General features: G+C 53.9%; 1 protein-coding gene and 1 non-coding gene across 3 annotated transcripts; one reads left to right on the forward strand and one right to left on the reverse strand.

The window, feature by feature from the left end:
* Window positions 1–1,950: 1,950 nt before the first annotated feature.
* FKBP8 (FKBP prolyl isomerase 8) lies at window positions 1,951–17,823 on the forward strand. Of its 2 annotated transcripts, none has more exons than XM_039466829.2 (9): window positions 1,951–2,061; window positions 3,521–3,837; window positions 11,217–11,386; window positions 11,478–11,566; window positions 12,184–12,404; window positions 12,869–13,041; window positions 16,302–16,379; window positions 16,815–16,946; window positions 17,334–17,823. In XM_039466829.2, the coding sequence occupies exons 2-9, from the start codon at window positions 3,546–3,548 to the stop codon at window positions 17,418–17,420; spliced, it is 1,242 nt and encodes a 413-aa protein (XP_039322763.2). In that variant the 5' UTR covers window positions 1,951–2,061; window positions 3,521–3,545; the 3' UTR covers window positions 17,421–17,823. The 2 variants fall into 2 exon arrangements, with proteins under 2 accessions (XP_039322763.2, XP_039322764.2); XM_039466830.2 differs by having other exon boundaries at window positions 12,187–12,404.
* Window positions 10,524–10,585, reverse strand: LOC120362870 (U7 small nuclear RNA). The gene has a single exon (XR_005578664.1). It is a non-coding gene; the product is annotated as a U7 small nuclear RNA (small nuclear RNA).
* Window positions 17,824–18,845: the final 1,022 nt, after the last annotated feature.

Consider the following 18,845-nt stretch of genomic DNA (forward strand, 5'->3'; position numbering starts at 1 on the left):
GAGGTCAGGAGTGCGAGACCATCCTGGCCAACATAGCGAAACCCTGTCTCTAAAAATTCTAAAAATACAAAAATTAAGGCCGGATGCGGTGGCTCAAGCCTGTAATCCCAGCACTTTGGGAGGCCGAGGCGGGTGGATCACGAGGTCAAGAGATCGAGACCATCCTGGTCAACATGGTGAAACCCCGTCTCTACTAAAAATACAAAAAACTAGCTGGGCGTGGTGGCGCGTGCCTGTAATCCCAGCTACTCAGGAGGCTGAGGCAGGAGAATTGCCTGAGCCCAGGAGGCGGAGGTTGCGGTGAGCCGAGATCGCGCCATTGCACTCCAGCCTGGGTAACAAGAGCGAAACTCCGTCTCAAAAAATATATATATATATAAAAATTAGCTGTGTGTGGTGGTGCGCATCTGTAGTCCCAGCTACTTAGGAGGCTGAGGCAGGAGAATTGCTTGAACCCGGGAGGCAGAGGTTGCAGTGAGCTGAGATTGCACCACTGCACTCCAGCCTGGTGACAGAGCAAGACTCTGTCTCAAAATAAATGAATAAAAACAAGTAAACTAGTTATGAAGTGGAGGTTCATCGACTTTATTGTGCCAAGACAGCCAAATGAGGCCCCTGGTGTTGCCTTGGAAAGGTCTGGGAGGGCTTCCTGTAGGAGGCAACCTAGGAACTCCAACCTGAGAAGTTTTTTTTTTTTGTTTGTTTTTGTTTTTTTGAGACGGAGTTTCGCTCTTGTTACCCAGGCTGGAGTGCAATGGCGCGATCTCGGCTCACCGCAACCTCCGCCTCCTGGGTACAGGCAATTCTCCTGCCTCAGCCTCCTGAGTAGCTGGGATTACAGGCACGCACCACCATGCCCAGCTATTTTTTTTGTATTTTTAGTAGAGACGGGGTTTCACCATGTTGACCAGGATGGTCTCGATCTCTTGACCTTGTGATCCACCCGCCTCGGCCTCCCAAAGTGCTGGGATTACAGGCTTGAGCCACCGCGCCCGGCCGCAACCTGAGAAGTTATCTCCAAAAAGCCCGTTACCACCTCCATGATAGCTACTTCCCAAAGCCAGTGTCTGACTCATTCATTCATCCACCCATCCATCCGTCCATCCATTTATTGAGCTTCCATAGATGCCAGGCATGGTTCAGGGAGGTGCTAGGTACAAAACAAGCAAAAATCTCTGCCACGATGGAGTAGAGGAGTAGAGTGGGAGGTGCCCCCTCCAACCACAGACCAAAAAAATGACAAGATAATTCTGGATGGGAGTAACTGCTAGGAAGGAAATAAAACTGAGTGAAGGAGGGAGAAGTGCCCCCGTTTCAAAACAATATCCATAAAAACTTAGGTAATCAAAGATGCTGCCTTCTCCCTGGGATGTGGGCATCTTGTCATCCTTCAGCAGAGTGCATGGAGGATGAACTCTTCCCAGTGGCCCTGCGGGCTCAGTCGCCTGCCCAGCCGTAATTGAGTGCCTCCTGTATTCACCACACAACCTTCTGGACAGTAAACCGGGTGGGGGATGGGAGGGAGGTTTCTGCACGCCCTTGGGCACGTCACTCTCCCTCAGGACCTCAGGTCCTCTTCTGTAACTAGGGCTTCAGGTTAGGTCATCAGCAACCCCAGAGCTGCCCTGCCGGAACTCTTTAAGGAAATAGCATTTAGTGCTGTGCCCCCAACAGACCCTAAGGTGAGAGTGCACAGATGGGGTATTTATGCCCATTTCGCAGATGATCAGGATGAAGCTCAGAGGAGAGCCGGGAATCGCACAGGCTGCAAGACACTGACACGTGTTGAGGTCCAGCCGAGGGTCTCCTGCCCCTGCCCAAGCGGCCCGGAGGCTCTGGTCCCTTTAAGAACGTCCCGCGGAGCCAAGCAGGAAGTGGGAGGTGCCAACTCCCGGAACGGATGTCTGCACGAGCCAATGGGCGCGGAAGTCGCGGCAACGGCGGCCAATGGGCACGCAGAGGCGGAGCCGAGCGGCTGAACCTGGTTCCCGAGGCGCGGCGGCCGCCGCTGGGGGCGGGGAGGGGGGCGCAGGACCCCAGGTGGGGGTCCCGGAGCCAGAGGCAAGTGTCCTACGGCGCCGGGGGCGCCTTGTCGGCTGGGGCGCTGCCCTGGCCTGGGCTGGTCCGGGGGCCAGCGCGCAGGGGGCTGCGGCCGATGGGCGGGGCGAGGCGCCGCGGGGGCGGCGAGCCTGGGGCCACACGGGGGTCGCGGGTGCCCGAGGGGTCGCGGCCAGCCTGGGGTGGCCGGGGATGGGGGTCGTGGAGGCGAGGGGAAATCCAGTGGGGGCTTCCCTACGCAGGCGTGCAGGGCCAGGGGCGCCCGAGGCGTGCGGGGGTCGGGTGCCCCAGACTGGTGGCGTCAGACAGGCGTGGGACGTTGGGGGCCCTGGGTCGGGGCTTGAAGGAGGGCCCGGCCGGGCTGTGGGGCGTCAGGAGGGCGTGGGGTGTTATGGGATCGAGAAGGGGGGGGCGTCTGGGGACACTAGAGTGTTTACGGCGCGACAGAGCGGCTGTGGGGAGAGCTGGCCCGGGCTGGGGGCGGTGGTAGTTGGGGCGGGGGGTGGGAGGGGAGGCCGAATTGCGCGGGCGCGGGGGATTGTGGGGGTGGGGCCTGGGAGGGTCTCAGAAAGTGGGGCCCGCGCCCGGGAGGAGCAGGCAGGTGAGGGCTGAGGAGGGGATGCTGCGGACTGGTTTGATGGCTGTGCCACACGCTGCTGAGCTTGAGGCCTGGGGGACAGAGGGTTAGGTTGTTGGTTCAGGAGGCCTGGGGCAAGGAGGAGGCTGTAGAACGCGGCGGGACCTCGACCACTGCTGGGAAGGAGGCTGCTTTGAGGGGGTCGGACTCCTAGGGAGGGGTTTGGGCCAGGGTCTCTGAGGTAGGGGTTGTGGGGGTTAGTTTTAGATTGAGAGCATGAGAGGAAACATGCTCAGGGTTTCTGGGTGGTTACTGTTGGTGGTCTTGGGAAGGGTCTCCTGTTTGGAGAAGAGGCTGGAGGTGGGAGCCCCTAGTAAAAGGTTCAATTCCCTCAGTGGCCCCAGAGGCTCTAAAAATGGCTTCCCTGAGTCCTCAGAAGCTGTCCTCTCCACAAAAATCCCAGCACCCCTGACTTAGCATATAGTCAGGCAAAACCACAGGGCCCGAAGCCCCAGGTTCAAATCCTCCCTTGGCCATTGGCTTTCTCTGTGACCTTGGGTAAACGGCTTTGCCCCTCTGGCCTGTTTCCTGTTCTGTAAAATGGGAAGGGGAATGTTCCCGACTTCCTGGAGTATTTGTAAACATTAAATAATAATTAGCTCTAATAATGGCTAACACTGTTTGAGCCTGATGCCAAAGGCTTGATGCCTGGGTTAATTTCTCCCAACAAGCTGGGGTGGTTCTACCCAATGTATAGATGAGGAAACTGAGGCTTGGAGTCCCTGAGTTACACAGAAAGTGATTGGCAGTGTGGGGAATGGGTACAGTGAGGACTTTGAGGGGCTGTGTAGGAGTCTTACCCACATCTCTGCCCTCCACTTCCAGGGCCAGTTCCCGTCCCCCCAGCAGCATGGCGTCGTGTGCTGAACCCTCTGAGCCCTCTGCCCCGCCGCCCGCGGGGGTCCCACCTCTCGAGGACTTTGAGGTGCTGGATGGGGTTGAGGATGCTGAGGGGGAGGAGGAAGAGGAGGAGGAAGAGGAGGAGGAAGATGACCTGAGTGAGCTGCCACCGCTGGAGGACATGGGACAACCCCTGGCAGAGGAAGCTGAGCAGCCTGGGGCCCTGGCCCGAGAGTTCCTGGCTGCCATGGAGCCCGAGCCTGCCCCGGCCCCGGCCCCGGAAGAGTGGCTGGACATTCTGGGTAAGGAGCAAGGGTGGATCGGGGTGACCTTGGCCCTGGCCCTCTCGTCCCCTGAGCCCCATTTCCCCATCTGTGCTGTGAGGGTTGGAAGTCACGTGGTCACCACCATGATCGCCAGCCAGAGGCAACTACTGGAGATGCTTCACGTTGATGTACCTCATTCATTGACTCACACACGTGCACAACGTACTGTGTCCCTGTTTCCCAGATCTGCCAACAGTGGCTCAGAGAGGCTGAGTCACCTGCCCAGAGCCACACAGCCAGCACACCAGGTGCTGGCAGCTCCTAACCCTATCAGTGCATCTTTTTTTGGTGTTTGTGTGACACAGGTTTGTGCTCTGAAAAATGTATCCTACGCCAGGCGTGGTGGCTCACGCCTATAATCCCAGCACTTTGGGAGGCTGAGGCAGGTGGATCATGAGGTCAGAAGTTTGAGACCAGCCTGACCAACATGGTGAAATCCCATCTCTACCAAAAATACAAAAATTAGCTGGGTGTGGTGGCGCATGCCTGTAGTCCCAGCTGTTTGGGAGGCTGAGGCAGAAGAATCGCTTGAACCCGGGAGGTGGAGGTAGCGGTCAGCCGAGATCGCACCATTGCACTCCAGCCTGGGCAACAAGAGCGAAACTCCATCTCAAAAAAAAAATAAAATAAAATGTGTCCTGGGTGCATGCCAGTCTGGGCAACACAGCAAGACCCCACCTCCAAAAACAAAATTGTGTCCTGGGGTCAAGTAGATCAGCGGAATGTTATTCTGTTCAGCCTTCTGGTCGGTTCACAGTACTCATTGTAAATGCTCAGAGAAATCCTACAAGAAGAAAACTAGGGGAACTCGCACATGTTCTGCCCAGCATACCCCATCACAGCACCTGAAAACAAGGGGAATGGGAGTATTCTGTGAAAGTCGTCCTGCCGGGTGTAGTACTGATATCTAACATCCAAAATAACGCTGGTGCCATGCAAATCATAAGACGTCATTACCACTATTAATTGTGCAAACAATACTGTAGCAATGCCATCCAATCATATTGACACGGATGAAACAGTAATATTACTTTTATTTATTTTTTTATTTTGAGATGGAGTTTCGCTCTTGTTACCCAGGCTGGAGTGCAATGGCGCGATCCCGGCTCACCGCAACCTCCGCCTCCTGGGTTCAGGCAATTCTCCTGCCTCAGCTTCCTGCGTAGCTGGGATTAGAGGCATGTGCCACCATGCCCAGCTAATTTTTTGTATTTCTAGTAGAGACGGGGTTTCACCATGTTGACCAGGATGGTCTCGATCTCTTGACCTTGTGATCCACCCGCTTCGGCCTCCCAAAGTGCTGGGATTATAGGTGTGAGCCACCGTGCCTGGCCCTAAACAGTAATATTACTAAATATCACTACCACTACTGATAAAAATCTTAGCGACTTCTCTTTTTTTTTTTGAGATGGAGTCTTGCTCTGTCACTTAGGCTGGAAGCAGTGGTGCAATGTCAGCTCACTGCAACCTCTGCCTTCCAGGTTTTTTTTTGTTTTTTTTTTTTTTTTTTTTTTTTTGAGATGGAGTTTCGCTCTTGTTACCCAGGCTGGAGTGCAATGGCGCGATCTTGGCTCACCGCAACCTCCGCCTCCTGGGCTCAGGCAATTCTCCTGCCTCAGCCTCCTGAGTAGCTGGGATTACATGCATGTGCCACCACGCCCAGCTAGTTTTTTTGTATTTTTTGTAGAGACGGGGTTTAACCATGTTGACCAGGATGGTCTCGATCTCTCGACCTCGTGATCCACCCGCCTCGGCCTCCCAAAGTGCTGGGATTACAGGCTTGAGCCACCGCGCCTGGCCCATGCCTTCCAGGTTTAAGTGATTCTCCTGCCTCAGCCTCCCAAGTAGCTGGGATTACTGGCTCCCACCACTGAACCTGGCTAAATTTTTTTTGTTTATTTTTATTTTTTTTGAGATGGAGTTTTACTCTGTCTCCAGGCTGAAGTGCAGTGGCGCAATCTAGGCTCACTGCAACCTCCGCCTCCCAGGTTCCAGCAATTCTCCTGCCTCAGCCTCCCAACTACCTGGGATTTCAGGTGTGTACCACCATGCCCAACCATTTTTGTATTTTTAGTAGAGATGGGGTTTCACCGTGTTGGCCAGGATGGGCTTGATCTCTTGACCTTGTGATCCACCCACCTCGGCCTCCCAAAGTGCTGGGATTATAGCCGTGAGCCACTATGCCTGGACTTTTTTTTTCTGTATTTTTAGCAGAGATGGGGTTTCACCGTGTTGGCCAGGTTGGTTTTGAACTCCTGATCTGAAGTGATCTACCTGCCTCGGCCTCCCAAAGTGCTGGGATTACAGGTGTGAGCCACAGTGCCTGGCTAAAAATCTTACTACTTCTAAAAATAACACAACTACCATTGCTCTCCAGCCTGGGTAACAGAGCAAGACTTTGTCCTAAAAAAAATAAAAATAACACCAGGTATTATTTACTGAGTACTGATTTTTGTGCCAAGCCTATATATCATTTAATTTCATCCTTACAGCAACACTGTGGGACGGGCATGGTGGCTCACACCTATAATCCCAGCTCTTTGGGAGGCTGAGGTGGCAGCAGATCACCTGAAGTCAGGAATTGGAGACCAGCCTGGCCAACATGGTGAAACCCTGTCTCTACTAAAAATGCAAAACTTAGCTAGGGGTGGTGACACACACCTGTAGCCCAGCTACTTGGGAGGCTGAGGTAGGGGAATCGCTTGAACTCAGGAGACGGAGGTTGCAGTGAACTGATTGTGCCATTGCACTCCAGCCTGGGTGACAGAGCAAGCAAAGAAAAGCAAATAAACAGGCCGGGTGCAGTGGCTTATGCCTGTAATCCCAGTACTTTGGGAGGCCGAGGCGGGTGGATTGCTTGAGGTCAGCAGTTCGAGACCAGCCTGGCCAACATGGTAAAACCCTGTCTCTTTTTTTTTTTTTTTTTTTTTTTTTTTTTTTTTTTTTGAGACGGAGTTTCACTCGTTACCCAGGCTGGAGTGCCGTGGCGCGATCTTGGCTCACCGCAACCTCCGCCTCCTGGGTTCAGGCAATTCTCCTGCCTCAGCCTCCCGAGTAGCTGGGATTACAGGCACACGCCACCATGCCCAGCTAATTTTCTGTATTTTTAGTAGAGACAGGGTTTCACCATGTTGACCAGGATGATCTTGATCTCTTGACCTCATGATCCACCTGCCTCGGCCTCCCAAAGTGCTGGGATTACAGGCTTGAGCCACTGCGCCCGGCCAAAACCCTGTCTCTTAAAAAAAAAAAAAAAAACAGCTGGGCGCGCTGGCTCAAGCCTGTAATCCCAGCACTTTGGGAAGCCGAGGCAGGTGAATCATGAGGTCAAGAGATCGAGACCATCCTGGTCAACAAGGTGAAACCCTGTCTCTACTAAAAATACAAAAAATTAGCTGGGCATGGTGGCGTGTGCCTGTAATCCCAGCCACTTGGGAGGCTGAGGCAGGAAAATCACTGGAACCCAGGAGGTAGAGGTTGCAGTGAGCTGAGACTGCACCATTGCACTCCAGCCTGGGCAACAAGAATGAAACTCTGTGTCAAAAAAAAGAAATACTGTAGGCCAATGGTGTATTACAGAACTCAGGTAAATGTGGGAACAGGAGGGACTGCAGAGCACCTCAGACCCACGTAGCCCTTGCTTTGTTAAGATAGTGTTTTGTGGATACCTTGGTAGCACTGCAAAGAAGGGGTAGGGCTGTGTGTCCCCGGCTGGGTTATCTACCCTCTGCACCTCCATTTGCTGCTTTCACGGGGTGGTGCTGGCAGCAGTCACTCCAGTGCTTTCCTGGGATGACGAGGGATCGTCACTGTGGGGTTATCCGGGTGTTTGTGAGGGTATTAGCTATGGTCATTCCCGTGATTGCTGGGGACACGAGAGGCAGCTTTTGTTTATAAGCTGTTCAGCTCTGTTTAACTTTATTTTGTTTTTGTTTTTTGTTTTTTGTCTTTTTCTAAGATGGGGTTTCACCATGATGGCCAGGCTGGTCTTGAACTCCTGACGTCAGGTGAGCCACCCACCTGGGCCTCCCAAAGTGCTAGGATTACAGGTGTGAGCCACCATGCCCGGCTATTTTGTTTTTTGAGACAGTCTTGCTTTGTTGCCCAGGCAGGAGTGCAGTGGTGCGATCTCAGTTTACTGCAATCTCTACCTCCCTGAATCAGAAGTGATTCTTCTGCTTCAGCATCCTGAGTAGCTGGGACATCAGGTACCCACTATCATGCCCAGCTAATTTTTTTTTTGAGACGGAGTTTCACTCTTGTTGCCTAGGCTGGAATGGCGTGATCTTGGCTCACTGCAACCTCTGCCTCCTGGGTTCAAGTGATTCTCCTGCCTCAGCCTCCCGAGTAGCTGGGATTACAGGCTCCTGTCATCACGCCCGGCTAAATTTTGTATTTTTGGTTTCACCATGTTGGCCAGGCTGCTCTCGAACTTCTGACCTCAGGTGAGCCATCCACTTCAGCCTCCCAAAGTGCTGGGATTACAGGCATGAGCCACTGAGCCTGGCCCCTAATTTTTTAATTTTTATTGGAGAAAGGGTCTCACCATGTTAGCTAGGCTGGACTCAAACTCCTGATCTCAAGTGATCCTCCTGCCTCAGCCTTCCAAAGTACTGGCATTACGAGTGTGAGCCACTGTGCCTGGCCATTTTTTTTTTTTTTCCTTTTTTTTTTTTTTGAGACAGAATTTTGCTCTTGTTTCCCAGGCTGGAGTGCAATGGCACGATCTCGGCTCACCGCAACCTCCGCCTCCTGGGTTCAGGCAATTCTGTCTTAGCCTCCTGAGTAGCTGGGATTACAGGCACGCACAACCATGCCCAGCCAATTTTTTGTATTTTTAGTGGAGGCGGGGTTTCACCTTGGCCAGGATGGTCTCGATCTCTTGACCTTGTGATCCACCCGTCTCAGCCTCCCAAAGTGCTGGGATTACAGGCTTGAGCCACCGCACCTGGCTGCCTGGCCATTTTTAAATTTTTGTAGAGACAGGGTCTCACTGTGTTGCCCAGGCTGGCCCCAAACTCTTGGTTTCAAGCAATCCTCTCACCTCAGCCTCCCAAAGTGCTGGGATTGCAGGCATGAGCCACTGAACCTGGCCTTTGCTTAACTTCTAAATTCAGCACACTTGGTGCTGTGGTAGAGACCATGTATCCCAGGGCATCTGCTAACCAAGGGCCCCATGAGCACCTCATTTCACGGCTGGGTAAACTGAGGCCCAAGCATCTCAGGGCTAGGATTTCAACCCTCTCTCGGCTTTGGTTTTGTTTCTTTTTGGGGATGGTCGGGAGACTGAGTTCTCGCCACTTTGCCCAGATGCTGGTCTCAACTTGTGATCCTCCCAGTTTGGCCTCTCAAATTGCTGGAAACCTGGCCAAGCTCATTTTTTTTTTTTTTTTTTTTGAAACGGAGTCGCGCTCTGTCACCCAGGCTGGAGTGCAGTGGCACAATCTCAGCTGACTGCACCCTCCACCTCCTGGGTTCAAGTAATTCTCTGCCTCATCCTCCCCATTACCTGGGATTACAAGTGCCCACCACCAGACCCAGCTTATTTATTTATTTATTTATTTATTTTATTTTATTTTTTGAGATGGAGTTTCGCTCTTGTTATCCAGGCTGGAGTGCAATGGCGCGATCTCGGCTCACCACAACCTCCGCCTCCTAGGTTCAAGCAATTCTCCTGCCTCAGCCTCCTGAGTAGCTGGGATTACAGGCACGTGCCACCATGCCTAGCTAATTTTTTGTATTTTTAGTAGAGATGGGGTTTCACCGTGTTGACGAGGATGGTCTCGATCTCTCAACCTCATGATCCACCCGCCTCGGCCTCCCAAAGTGCTGGGATTACAGGCTTGAGCCACCGCGCCCGGCCTTAATTTATTTTTTATTTTATTATTTTATTTTATTATTATTATTATTTTTGAGATGAAATTCTGCTCGTTACCCAGGCTAGAGTGCAATGGCGCGCTCTCGGCTCACCGCAACCTCCGTCTCCTGGGTTTAAGTAATTCTCCTGCTTCAGCCTCCCGAATAGCTGGGACTACAGGCGCACGCCACCACACCCAGCTAATTTTTGCATTTTTAGTAGAGACATTTAGGAGTTTCACCATGTTGACCAGGATGTTCTCGATCTCTTGACCTTGTGATCCATCCGCCTCGGCCTCCCAAAGTGCTGGGATTATAGGCTTGAGCCACTGTGCCCGGCCATTATTCTATTTTTTTAGAGACAGGATTTCCCTAAGTTGCCCAGGCTGGAGTGCAGTGGCTATTTACAGGCACAATCCCACTACTGATCAGCACGGGAGTTTTGACCTGCTCCGTTTCCAACCTGTTCACCCCTCCCTATGGTGGTGCCCCACTTTTTGTATTTTTAGTAGAGACAAGGTTTCATCATCTTGACCAGGGTGGTGGTGAACTCCTCACCTCAGGTCATCTGCCGGCTTTGGCCTCCCAAAGTGTTGGGATTACAGGTGTGAGCCACTGTGCCTAGCCCTCAATTTTCTTTACAAAAAAAAAAATGGGGCATGGTGGCTCCTGCTTATAATCCCAGCACTTTGGGAGGCCAACGTGGGTGGATCACAAGATCAGGAGTTTGAGAACAACCTGGTCAACATAGTGAAACCCCCGTCCCTTTTTATTTATTTATTTATTTATTTTTTGGAATAATTTTTGGGGGCTTTCCGGCAAAAACCAGAAAGCCTGCTAGACAAATTCTAGAAGAACTGTAACACTAACCCCGTCTCTAAAAAAAAAAAAAAACAACCAGACCAACCATTGTTTGCTGTGTTGGTCCCTGGCACCAGCACCGTCACCCCGAAGTGTATCCTATCCTGCTCAGTGTCCCACACATGGGGTCCCCCACTCTGGTGGCAGAGTGGCCATTGGAGGTTTGGTTTGTGCCCCAGTGTTGGGCCAGAAACAGAAGTTCGTATCCATTCTCTGTGCCAGAAACTTGCAGCTCCAGATAGCATCAGACTCAGAACATTCTAGAATATCCCAGAATATGGGTAGATCCCCAGCTGCCCCAAATCTAGGGCCTGTTGCAGATTCATTGTCTATCCCAGACCAGTGGAGTGTTGTAGAATGCAGGTGGATGTGGGGACAGGGGTGACCGCACACAGGGCCAGTCCACACACCCCATGGCTTAGGCCCTAGCTTGTTTAAGGCGCCACGTTGTAGATTCTTTGGGAGAGCCCCAGGAAAGCACAGCCCTCGGTCCCGGGTTAAAGTTGGGGAAACTGAGGCCAGAGAGGCCTGCATTCCCCTGGGACAGCAAGTGGGCAGAGCTCAGGGTAGGGCTCAGGGGAGCGGGTGCCTGTTTTGAGCTGTCCTGTGACAGGCTGCATATCCCTGGCTCCCGGCAGGGAATGGGCTGTTGAGGAAGAAGACGCTGGTCCCAGGGCCACCAGGTTCGAGCCGACCAGTCAAGGGCCAAGTGGTCACCGTGCATCTGCAGACATCGCTGGAGAACGGCACACGGGTGCAGGAGGAGCCGGAGCTGGTGTTCACCCTGGGCGACTGCGATGTCATCCAGGTGCGGGCTGGGGCGGGACAGGGCAGGGGCAAGGGGCGCGCCTCGCTGGGCCTGGGCCTGCCTGACCGCTGGCTGTCCCTGCACACCCCAGGCTCTGGATCTCAGTGTCCCACTCATGGACGTAGGGGAGACGGCCATGGTCACTGCTGACTCCAAGTACTGCTACGGCCCCCAAGGCAGGTGAGAGCTGGCCACCCTTAGGGTCTCAGCAGGGGACGGGTGGAGTGGGCATACCCCTCAGCTTACCCTGCCTACCTACCCACTTTCTAGAAGGACAAACAGGCTGGGTCAGGTGGCTCACACCTGAAATCCCAGCACTCTGGGAAGTTGAGGTAGGAGGATTGCTTGAGGCCTTTTTCTCCAGACCAGCGCAAGCAATATAGACCCCATCTCCATACAAAAAAATTTGAAAATTACTTGGGTGTAGTGCTAAAAATTAGCTGGGTGTGGTCCATGCCTATAGTCCCAGCTACTGAGGCAGGAGGATCACTTGAGCCCAGGATTTCCAGGCTGCAGTGAGCCAAGATTGTGCCACTGCACTACAGCCTGGGCGACACAGTGAGACCCTTCCCTTAAAAAACGAGGAAAACGGAGGCTTTGGGAGGGGAACTCATTCATCGGGTCCCATAGCTCCACAGCAGCAGGCACTCACCCTGCACTTCACTGAGGAGGGAATGACAGAGGGCGGAGGGAGATGGATCCGGGTCTTGAGTCAGGCTCACTCCCTCTGAGCCAGCCCAGCAGATGTGGGGGTCACCAGGTCTGAGTGCAGCCCCTGCCTGCCCCCACCCCACTAGCAGGAGCCCATACATCCCCCCGCACGCGGCCCTGTGCCTGGAGGTGACCCTGAAGACGGCTGTGGACGGGCCTGACCTGGAGATGCTCACGGGGCAGGAGCGCGTGGCCCTGGCCAACCGGAAGCGAGAGTGTGGCAACGCCCACTACCAGCGGGCGGACTTCGTTCTGGCCGCCAACTCCTACGACCTCGCCATCAAGGCCATCACCTCCAGCGCCAAAGGTGACTGCCCGCCGGGTCAGATCCCCACCACCTCCCCTGCGAAGGTGTCCACTCTCCATGCCAGAAACTTTTAGTCCCAGAGAGCCTCAGACTCAGAACATTCTAGAATATCCCAGAATCTGGGTAGATCCCCAGCTGACCCTAACCTAGGGGCCTATTGCCAACTCATGGTCTATCCCAGACCAGTGGAGTGTTACAGAATGCAGGTGGATGTGAGGACAGGGGTGACCGCACACAGGGCCAGTCCACATGCCCCATGGGTCAGGCCCTTGCTTGCTTAAGGCTCCATGTTGTAGATTCCTCAGAGAGCCCCAGAAAAGCACGGCCCTTGGTCTCAGGTTAAAGTTGGGGAAACTGAGGCCAGAGAGGCCTGCATTCCCCTGGGGTAGAAGGCAGCTTCCGCAGGGGGTTGGGGGTCTGTTGGTGTGGTGACAGCCGCCGTGGTGGGCACTATCTCCCAACAGTGGACATGACATTCGAGGAGGAGGCACAGCTCCTGCAGTTGAAGGTGAAGTGTCTGAACAACCTGGCGGCCTCGCAGCTGAAGCTGGACCACTACCGCGCGGCCCTGCGCTCCTGCAGCCTTGTACTGGAGCACCAGCCGGACAACATCAAGGCTCTCTTCCGCAAGGGCAAGGTGGGCCACGCCGGGTTGCCAGGCTGGGTCACCCAGCCCGGGATAGAGGGGCTGGTCTCCAACCCTGCATCTGAGAAAGGCGTAGGTATTAGCCAGCCGAGCTCTCTGGGGTGCAGATAGAGAAACTGAGACCCAGATGGGTGCAGGAGTGTGGTCTAGGTCACAGCAGTTTATTGGCTGAAGCCAGACTCAGTCCTTGACTCTTGGGTCGCCCACCTTTGGTCCAGTGTGCTATTTTTGTTTGTTTGTTTTTTAAGAGAGTCTCGCTGTGTCTCCCAGGCTGGAGTGCAGTGGCGCGATCTCAGCTCACTGCAACCTCCGCCTCCACTTCTCGGGTTCAAGCAATTCTCCTGCCTCGGCCTCTCGAGTAGTTGGGACTGTAGGCATTCGCCACTATGCCCCTGGCTAATTTTTGTTTGTCTTTTTTCTTTTTCTTTTTTCTCTTCTGTCTCTCTTTCCATTTTATTTTTAAATTTTATTTTATTTTATTTTTTTTATTTATTTATTTTAGGGCCAGTCCTACAGCATGAGAATTTTTGTATTTTTAGTAGAGACGGGGTTTCATCATGTTGTCCAGGCTGGTCTTGAACTCCTGACCTGAAGTAATCTGTCCACCTCGGCCTCCCTGTGTGCTGGGATTGTACGCATGAGCCACTGTGCCTGGCTTGGTCCACCGTTGAAAGCTCCTCACATGTAACCCTTCATGGGTCCCATTTTCCCTCAGAGTAAAAGCAGAATCCTAGCCCCAGCCTTTGGGGCCTTGGGTCCTCTGGTCTTCTCCCGCTGTCCCCTCTCCCACCTCACTTTCTGCTTCCCTCCATCCCACCCAGCATTCTTCCTTTCTGCTGTCTAGGCCAAGCTCTCTCCACCTCAGGGCTCCTGCGTAGGCAGTGGCCACTGCCTGAGATGTTCCTAACAGGCAGCCCGTGGAGGTGACATGCCTCTTGTCCATCTCGCCCACTCGAAGGTGGGGATTTGGTCTGTCTTGCTCACTCCTGAATCTCCAACCTTGCAAATGGCCAGGCACATAGTATGTGCTCAGTAAAAGTCCTCATGGCTCATGCCTGTGATCCCAGCACTTTGGGAGGCCAAGACAGGAGGATCTCTTGATCCCAGATATTTGTGACAAGCCCAGGCAATGTAGGAAGACCCCTGTCTCCACCAAAAAAATGAAAAAAATTAGCTGGGTGTGGGGGCAAGCCCCTGTAGTCCCAGCTGCTCTGGAGGCTGAGGATGGCTTGAGCCCTGGAGGGCCACGCTGCAGTGAGCCTTGATCACACCACTGCACTCCAGCCTCAGCAGCAGAGCGAGGCTCCGTGTCAAAAACAAAAGAACAGAAAAAAGAATCCTGGCAGAACGTAGGGGTGAATCTGGCTTGCACAGACTTGACCTTTGTTCTCACCCCCTTTTCTGTTCATCCTCATAGCCCCACCCCTAGTGGGGCTTTCAGTACCTCTTAGCAGTTAACCAGGGAAACTGAGGCACAGACACTGGCTCACCTCTCGTGTTTGTGAAAAGCCTGAGGCGGGGCTCCCTGCCCCTGAGGTTTATTAAGCACCTGTTGTGTGCAGAGTTCTGCAGAGAGGTATGAAGCGGGAGAAGATGCTGTTCCTGGTGTTGAAGCCTTTGCTCCACCTTGGGGAGCATCCTCCTGGGGGCAGCGGCAGCGGCTGCTTGTTTAGCTTCTTACAAGTTTGGACCTGCTGGCTGAAGGTGACAGAAACCCACTCAGATTCAGGCAGAAAGGAGGGATGGATGGCTCATGGAACTGCCACATTTGGATTAGCTGGCTTCAGGCATAGCCGGATATTGTGAGGAGGCTGTGTCTCTGCTTCGACCTTCCCTCTTGGACCAGCTCCTCTCTCAGGGTGACCATGATGTTTTTGCCTCTCCCCTGGAAAGTTCCAGACTTCCATCCTCTACCCCCCGCCACTTTTTTTTTTTTCTTTTGAGACAGCATCTTTCTTTGTCGCCCAGGCTGGAGTGCAGTGGCACAATCTCGGCTCACTGCAATTTCTGCCTCTTGGGTTCAAGCGAGTACATCTGGCTTATTTTATTTTTATTTTTATTTTTATTTTTTGAGACGGAGTTTCGCTCTTGTTACCCAGGCTGGAGTGCAATGGCGCGATCTCGGCTCACCGCAACCTCCGCCTCCTGGGTTCAGGCAATTCTCCTGCCTCAGCCTCCTGAGTAGCTGGGATTACAGGCACGCGCCACCATGCCCAGCTAATTTTTAGTATTTTTAGTAGAGATGGGATTTCACCATGTTGACCAGGATGGTCTCGATCTCCTGACCTTGTGATCCGCCCGCCTCGGCCTCCCAAAGTGCTGGGATTACAGGCATGAGCCACCGCGCCCGGCCCTATTTTTGTATATTTAGTAGAGACGAGGTTTCACCATGTTGGCCAGGCTGGTCTTGAACTCCTGACCCCAAATGATCTGTCTGCTTCAGCCTCCCAGCCCAAAGTGCTGGAATTATAGACGTAAGCCACCGCACCCAGCTCCATCGTCTCCCTTCAGCAACTCATCTCCTTTTGGGACCAGCATAGTGCAGGCTGGATCTCATTGACTCGCTTGGGTCACGTGCCGGCCCTGAACCATTCACTGTGGCCAAAGCTTTGGAAACATCAGGGCCAGGTGTGGTGGCTCACACCTGCAATCTCAGCACTTTGGGAGGCCAAGGCAGGGGGATCATTTGAGCCCAGGAATTCAAGACCAGCCTTGGCAGCATGGTGCATTCCATTGCTACAGAAATTTTAAAAATAAAACAATTAAGGGCTGGACAAGGTGGCTCACACCTATAATCCCAGCACTTTGAGAGACTGAGGCAGGTGGATCGCTTGAGCCTAGAAGTTCGAAACCATTCTGGGGAATGTGGCGAGACCCTGTCTCTAAAATTAAAAAAGTAATTAGGCTGGGTGCAGTGAGTGGCTCACTCCTGTAATACCAGCACCATGCCTGGTTAATTTTTTGTATATTTTAGTAGAGATGGGGTTTCACCATGTTGGCCAGGCTGGTCTCAAACTCCTGACCTTGTGATCCACCGCCTTGGCCTCCCAAAGTGCTGGGATTACAGGCGTGAGCCACCGCACCTGGCCCAGGCTGGTTGGTTGGTTTGTGAGATGCAGTCTCGCTCTTTTGCTCAGGCTGGAGTGTAGTGGCATCATCTTGGATCACTGCAACCTCCTGGGCTGGGTTTCTTGAAGGACAGCGGTGCCCAGGTATGGGTCCAGAGTGATGCCACCCTCTTCCCCCTACAGGTGCTGGCCCAGCAGGGGGAGTACAGTGAGGCCATCCCCATCCTGAGGGCGGCCCTGAAGCTGGAACCTTCCAACAAGGTGAGCAGGACAGGGGTGCCCTGGAGACTTGCTCGGCTGGGAAGTCCCTCTTATGGTCTGCCCCAGGTCTTCCTTGCTGTGGCTCTCTGTTGTGTTCCCATCTGAGCAGTGGCAGGGGATAGATACCTAAAGGGCCCTGGTCAGTTTGTGAAGACCCTTATGACAGCCACACTGCCAGCCTGGCCCATGCCAGTGTCCGCGGCCTTCCTTCCAGAACCTTTTGTCTCCTGGCTACCTTGTGCTCTGTGCCATCTACTGGCTCCCTAGGGGGATGGGGTCAGCATCCCTGACTTTGCTAAGCCCAGAAAGGGGCAGATGGGACCCCCTCATGTTCAGTGGTCCCAGGACCCAAACGACCTAGGGTCCCAGAAGGGGAGAGCGCCAGTGATGACAGGTTGGCCGCCGCATATTCTCAGCTTCCCCTGCCTCCCGCAGACGATCCACGCGGAGCTCTCGAAGCTGGTGAAGAAGCACGCGGCGCAGCGGAGCACGGAGACCGCCTTGTACCGGAAAATGCTGGGCAACCCCAGCCGGCTGCCCGCCAAGTGCCCTGGCAAGGGTGCCTGGGTAAGCTGGGGCACAGGAGGATGGGCAGGGGCTGCATGCAGGGCATGGCACGCCTAGCAGAGGAATTTTACTCTGCACACGTGGATGTCCTCAGAGACTGGGTCATCCTGGGCGGTGCAGGGGACACTGAGAGCCCTCAGTCCTTTGTGCTCATGAGTGGAGTAGAAGGTGGAACTCAAGCTGGAGGGCTCGGGGTGGGGAATGGAGGCTCTTCCAGGGCCCCTCCAGTGGGGCCAATTGATTTGGGTTTTGCTGCATGAGTAGGAGTTTGCCAGGAAGTGGGAAATGCATGGTCAGGCAATGATTTGTGGGGAGGCTGGCAGCTGAGGTCCCAGAGGTCAGCCTCGACCTCCCTCCACTCTTCTCTCCCCTCTTCTTTATCCACAGTCCATCCCATGGAAGTGGCTGTTTGGGGCGACTGCTGTTGCCTTGGGGGGTGTGGCGCTCTCTGTGGTCATTGCTGCCAGGAACTGACCGCCCAGGTGGCCAGCACCCCCTCTGCACACCGTGGACCCTGCCCTGCGCTCCCCAACTCCCCCAGGCTCCCTGTCCACTGCCCTCCCTGGTCTGGCCCCCTCCTCCGGGTTGGGGGAGCAAGGATTGGGGGTCGTGCAGTCCAGCCAGCAGGAGGGACTAAGGCCCTCAGGAGGAAAGCCCAGAGGGAGGGGGCCCTCATTCCTTCAGACCCAGTTCCCCCTGCCCCTTACCCCGCTGGGCTAGGTCTCCACCAGGGCCGGCCTCAGTTTCTCCTCAACAGGCCTGGGGGCAGCCCTTCCCCTGCCTCGTCCCCGCCTGAGTGCCAGCCCTCCTGCCCCGCCTGCCGCCCCTTGTCTAGGCTCCCTCCCCGCCACAGTGAAATAAAGCCTCCCACCGTGCAGTCCACAGGCTCCTGAGCTTTCTTTTTCTTTTTTTTTTTTTTTTTTTGAGACGGAGTTTCGCTCTTGTTACCCAGGCTGGAGTGCAATGGCGCGATCTCGGCTCACCGCAACCTCCGCCTCCTGGGTTCAGGCAATTCTCCTGCCTCAGCCTCCTGAGTAGCTGGGACTACAGGCACGCGCCACCATGCCCAGCTAATTTTTTATATTTTCAGTAGAGACGGGGTTTCACAACAGACTCATTGTGCACAGCACAGTGGGCACAACAGACTCATTTTGCAGAGGAGAAACTGAGGCATAGAGAAGTAGGGTGATGTAGCAGGCACAAGTGGGTTGAGAGCTCTGACTCAGCTGCATTCTGGGGGTGTTCCTGGCCAGCTCCACCCTGAAATCTGGGGCCCCAGTGGGCCCTGACTTGAGGCTGCCACATGGGCTCTGTGGCATCATTGCTTTACTGGATGTGCTGACTTCAAGAAAGACAGATGGTAGGAGGATGGCTTCAGCGCAGGAGTTTGAGGCTTCAGTGAACTATGATCGCACCACTGCACTCCAGCCTGGGCTGGAAGACCTCACAAGGGTGAGGTCTTTTTTTTTTTTTTTTTTTTTAAAGAGGTGGGGTATAGTAGCATGGCCTTTAATTTCAGCCCTTTGGAGGCCAAAGTGGGAGGATCACTTGAGCCCAGCCTGGGCAACATAGTGAGATTCTATCTCTGTTTAAAAAAAGAAAAAAGGCTGGCTGTGGTGGCTCACGCCTGTAATCCAAGCACTTTGGAGGCCAAGGTGGGTGGATCACCTGAGATCGGGAGTTCAAGACCAGCCTGACAACATGGTGAAACCCCATCTTTAAAAAGAAAAAGGCCAGTGTGGTGGCTCATGCATGTAATCCCAGCACTTAGGGAGGCTGAAGCGGGTGGATCATGAGGTCAGGAGATCAAGACCATCCTGGCTAACATACTGAAACCCCATCTCTACTAAAAATATAAGAAATTAGCTGGGCATGGTGGCATGAGACTGTAGTCCCAAC

This window comes from Saimiri boliviensis, chromosome 14 (assembly GCF_048565385.1).
Source record: "Saimiri boliviensis isolate mSaiBol1 chromosome 14, mSaiBol1.pri, whole genome shotgun sequence".
NCBI classification, from domain to species: domain Eukaryota; kingdom Metazoa; phylum Chordata; class Mammalia; order Primates; family Cebidae; genus Saimiri; species Saimiri boliviensis.